The 5,306-nt window shown below is 35.9% G+C and overlaps 1 protein-coding gene across 1 annotated transcript; it reads left to right on the top strand.

The window, feature by feature from the left end:
- Window positions 1–280: 280 nt before the first annotated feature.
- On the top strand, window positions 281–4,175 carry LOC110444800 (hemicentin-1-like; the record flags this gene model as incomplete). Its single annotated transcript, XM_021489160.1, has 6 exons — window positions 281–372; window positions 613–879; window positions 1,572–1,696; window positions 2,243–2,387; window positions 3,162–3,344; window positions 4,080–4,175. Coding segments are annotated over 6 exons (908 nt in total), but the record flags the coding sequence as incomplete, so codon positions are not given.
- Window positions 4,176–5,306: the final 1,131 nt, after the last annotated feature.

Raw genomic sequence — 5,306 nt, 5'->3', positions numbered from 1 at the left:
CTTCTGTACCATTGGAGAGATTTTATCCAAATTTGGCCTGGAGCAGCTTTGGGCAAAGGGGACTAAGTTTTGTATAAACGGAGGGTGATACATTGCTGTTGGTGATGATCTTTTTCATCATTGTTTTGATGTGAGCATCTTATTTGAAAAAAACACACAAGTATATTGCACATGTATTCAAGATTGGAAAGTAACCTGGGAATGGATACCTGGCTTTAGCTGATGTTTGTTACCTTTTGTTGTGAGGATGGAAGTATTCTTGAGTTTCTCAATGTTTCAGAAACATTGGACTTGAGGATGAGGGAAGGTACCTGTGTCTGGCTGGCAATGAAGGTGGATTCACTGAGGCACTTGTACATGTCCGAGTTCAAGGTAAATCACATTCATTACTAATCTTCAGTGTAACCTATATTTGTATGTATTTAATACATGAAGTGACAATTCCTGAATGAAATTTTTATTCATGAAAAAAATACTGAACAAACCAATGTATTTGTTACTTTTAGTTTTATTTGTCTCTTCAAATATTTTGTCCATGAAACACTCATAATTTCCAAGTCTCTTAAATTCTTTGTTTTCCCCTTAAACCTTATTATTTTATTTTGTTTTCAGTACCACCTAAGACTGTGGTGACTCCTTCTGTTAAGACCTTTAAGACGGGGCAGACGGTGAACCTGACCTGTACTGCGGAGGGTTTTCCTGTCCCCAGTTTTTACTGGCTTCGTGACAACAAGCTTATGATTCCTAATGAAAGGATTCAGATTAATGGTCCACATATCAGCTTCGCCAATATGTTCCTAGGTGATCAGGGCCAGTACCAGTGTTTGGCCGAAAATTTGGCAGGAGAGGATAATGTAACAGCCATTCTTACATATATAGGTAAGGGGAGAGTACTGTGCATAGCCATAGATGCTACTTTCTTTTATCAGTTTCCAAACAATTTTGCGGGTAACAGATGGAATGGAGGTGTTTTTTATGATTATAGGGACAGACCAAGTGGTTTGATGCTGTTTTCTGACAAGCCCTTTTAAAAGCCTTACAGGGCCTGCATTACTTAGCTTTACCATCAAAATGTTAATTCAAAAGTAGAAAACAGTTTTTTTCATATCTTAATATATATCCAGTATATGGTTACTCTCTGACATGCATTTATGAGCTTGAAACACTGAAAAATGAGCAGTAAGAATAGTTTTGGCGCTGCAATTAGGTCACTGTGATCTTCACCTCAGGGTCAAAGGTCAAGTTAATGCAAAATTCATAGTGAAATGTTGTTTGGACCATTTTTAAACTGTAAAAGATACTGTAATAAAATGTGAAGTGTGTCTGCATTACCAACACAATGTGTGCTATGCACTATATTTAGGTTATCATGGCCTTCACTTCTAGTTTAGTTTCAATGGGACCATGCGAGTACCTTGATTAAGCAGTGAGAAAAATTGTCAATTTCCATGGTGTTTCTTGATTGAGCAGCGAGATTAATTTTGCATGGAGCTATTTTATCGAGCAGTTTATACGTAAATAGTTACATTATGTATTACATTATGTATGGTTTATGTTCATTCCTGTGACAGAGGCACCGCAGATATACCGATCTGATGAACTTGTGTTGGTTGCTAGTGGTGACAATGCAGTCTTAGTGTGTGCAGCCAATGGTATACCCAGTCCCACAATCACATGGTTCAGAGGAGATGTCCAGGTGTGTTCTAATGTTTCATGTTTCTGAAATGTCCTTGGATAGAAAATCCAAATTTATTTAGCTTTGGGCATTTGGGTTAACTAGGGACATGTGAACAGTAGGTGAGAGATCATTAAAGAGAGATGGACTATTATTAACCATTATATATATAGATGATTTGAAAATAAGAACAAATGCTCCTTTTTAGAATGCAATACTGGAGCTGTAATGTTCCCAAATGACAGTAAAATCAACCATGTTTAAACCAATGCTCCACAGTACATTAACAAAATCCTTATGCATGACATATATATCTGGAGGGAAAGTTGATATAGATACTAAACTGACAAAGTTGTTTTCCAGAATGTCAATCTTGATTATACTTTTCTACTATATCAAACTTGCTGCCCAGAAGTTAGAAATTAGAAATTAAATCTGAATAAAGTTAGATTGTCATGTTCGAAAGAAGAACTTACAGATGGCTTTGTTATCAGATAAGACACATACACCTTTAGTCACTGTTACAACATACAGGTTTCATTTGGCAGAATTTGTTCTTTGTTACAGCTACGACAGCTGTCCTACGTGAACATCACGACTGATGGCGTATTGATGATCCTTGGCACACAGGAGCAAGATGGTGGCGATTACCGTTGTGTGGCCACCAATGAGGCAGGCACAGATTCTGCTGATGTTACACTCGAAGTTGGATGTAAGTAGGCAATGTTTTGGGAGTTAGGTCAATAGGTCATTATGAACATGCAAAATCTTAAATTCTTCAAAAACCTGACAATTGCTATTAAAATTGTCACCTAATTCAGTTGTTTTTTTCATGTGCATGAGATGCAGCCCTCAAAATGTCATACAAAATCTCAAATTAAATTCAATGGTTACACAAGGGTAGTGTATTAATCATCATAGAATAAATATATTTAGGGAAGATAATACATTGGATGGTGCTCTTGCCTTTTAACAAGAGGGCCGGGGTTTGACCCCACTATCGGACGTGAAAAAGTATGGGTCACCTGACAGACCACATGAGTTTCCTCCAACGTTCAGACCCTACATGCACATCCAAATGGGCCTACAAGAGTGATAAATATAAGTTGTGAAATAATTCAATTTTATATACATTGTTACATATTTATCATCACAGAATTAATATATGGATGTAAATCAAGATTAAATGATAATCTGTTGATGGATTTAAGAACAGTAAAATATGTTGTATCTATTTGGATCAGTGTATATATACTCTCTATCGATAGGCAAAATGTCCCGCGTTGATTGACATGAAATATACAATTTCGTCTCATCGTTATACAGGTAAACAATACAAATAACTCACTCAGTCATAGCACAAAGTCAGTCTTGAAACGTTGCGACATGCTTGGTATGTACATTGTTTGTGTATAGAGTAAAACTTTGTTATAACACAATTCCAAACTGATGAATCTTATTGTAGAAAAAACATGTTGTGTTGTAGCTGAGCCCCGTATCACCACCCAGCCTTCTAATCTTGGAGCAGACATAGGGACCAATGTCACCATAAGCTGTGAGGCTACTGGAAACCCTCCCCCAAAGATCTACTGGAGGAATGAGGATGGCACCATTATTGCATATGGGGGAAGATTTATTCAGCTCCCAGAAGGCTCTCTGTTTATCAGAAGTAAGGTTTACAGTGTATTAGGGATTGAAATGGAATGTACTGTATACCAAAACTTTCACCCTGTCAAATATTTCCCCTTCGCTGATAAAACCTGATTTCTCTCTAAGTGTTAATTTGCCATACACATGTGGTTACTATATACTGTATATTGTGCACTAATGAATATTCGCTATCTTGATAAATTAGCCCTCATTGTGGAGGACAAAAGAGACGATATTAAAACTGTGGCGAAAATTTCCCGGTGTATAGTATCTAATGTTAATTGTCCTCAACAATTTGTATTAGGAACAGCGCTAGGAACAGCGCTATTTTTCAGCCACTCCCAGACATAAATCCCACATACCAGATAAATAAAACATACTGATTGTAAGGCCAGTGAAACATACTGATTTAATATTTTCAAACTGAATATCAAAGTATCAAGTACAACTTTGATTTTATATCAGATGGTAGTTAACAGGTTTTTGTTGCAATATACATTGTGTCTGAAAATCACAGGATGATATTCTAGTTCTGTTTCAAAAGACTTATGGAACTTGCACAGTTCAACAGTTTTAGTAAGTCCATGCCTATCTAGTTTCTTTACAGTCAATTTTTATCCTTTAACTAAGGATTAATCATGTACATCAAACTAAAAGACAAATATTGTCTATAGGGAACTATAATAAACATATTTGACCTTCTGTCATTATCTATAATCATGTTGTATTACACTTGTGATTTCTCTGTCCACAGATTTGAAGATTGGTGATGAGGGACGGTATACATGTGTGGTCCAGAACCAGTTTGGTATGAGGGACATGTCTGCTTATCTTAGTGTCACAGGAATAGGTATGTTACCATAGAAACTCCTTTAAATGTGTTCATATTTCATGAATCGGCAAACTAGAGGAATACCTTTAATATTTGGATTTTGAAAAGCTAATATAAATCGAAATTTTAAAATTTGTTCTGTCTGTCAAAATATTGATACCTTTACTTTGTAGAATTGCTTACACATATTTTTTCAATGATCTTTTCTCCAAGCAATATCTGTTTTAAATATTGAGATTCATTTATAAGGTTTGATTTTGCATATGTATTTTTTCTTATTTATGTACAATGATACAAAATTGGTTTATTGTTCATGTGATTTCATGATTTTAAGTCTGGTCTGTACGTTGACTTAACTGGGAATTTTAATTTCAAGTTCATATACATGTAGAAACTTACTGTGAAGTCCTTCAGCTGATACAAAAATTACGCAATATACCAACCATCAATAATGTTTTGGGCAAATTTAAGGAGCTGTTAACAATTTAGCCTTCATATGGAAGTGGAGCACAGTTCCACTGCAAAACATCATAGTTATGCTGTTCGCAGTGCAGCATTTATGTCGTCATCGTTTTCTTTAAGATACTTCTTCTCAAGCATTGCTGGAGGTATATTGGTCAAATTTGGCTTGTTAATGTTCTAAATTAATTGGCAGAGATAAGCTGCACACTCACCCACAGCCTTTTAAACTTCCAGCATAATCTTTACTGGTCCAAGGTCAAGGTCACTTTAACTGAAAATCAAAATGTATAGAAAATGCCTTCTAATCACTGAAGCAGCTGCAATTATAAACAGAATTTCATGAAACTTTGCATGTAGGTTGCCTTAGACATATCTTGTGGACATTTGAGCTATACAAATATCACCATTTTCACTCCAAAGTCAAGGTCATAGAATAGAATGTACACTCCATATGCCAAGCCTTGTTCACTTTCTCGTTTTCTGAAGATTGTGATTATTTTCTCACTCTGTGAAGATAGAATATCATTAAAATTTCTTAAAATTTGTTTAGAGTCTGTCGATGGTATGGTATATTAAGCTCACCTGGCCCAAAGGGCCAAGTGAGCTTATGCCGTGGTACGGCGTCCGCCGTCCGTCTGTCTTCCGTCCGTCCGGCGTCAATATTTTACTTTAAACAACTTATTCTGA

The sequence above is a fragment of the Mizuhopecten yessoensis genome, unplaced genomic scaffold, assembly GCF_002113885.1.
Source record: "Mizuhopecten yessoensis strain PY_sf001 unplaced genomic scaffold, ASM211388v2 hete_36175406, whole genome shotgun sequence".
Taxonomy (NCBI): Eukaryota; Metazoa; Mollusca; class Bivalvia; order Pectinida; family Pectinidae; genus Mizuhopecten; species Mizuhopecten yessoensis.
The sequence above is the reverse complement of the archived record's forward strand: the minus strand, read 5'-3'. Positions and strand labels throughout refer to the sequence as shown.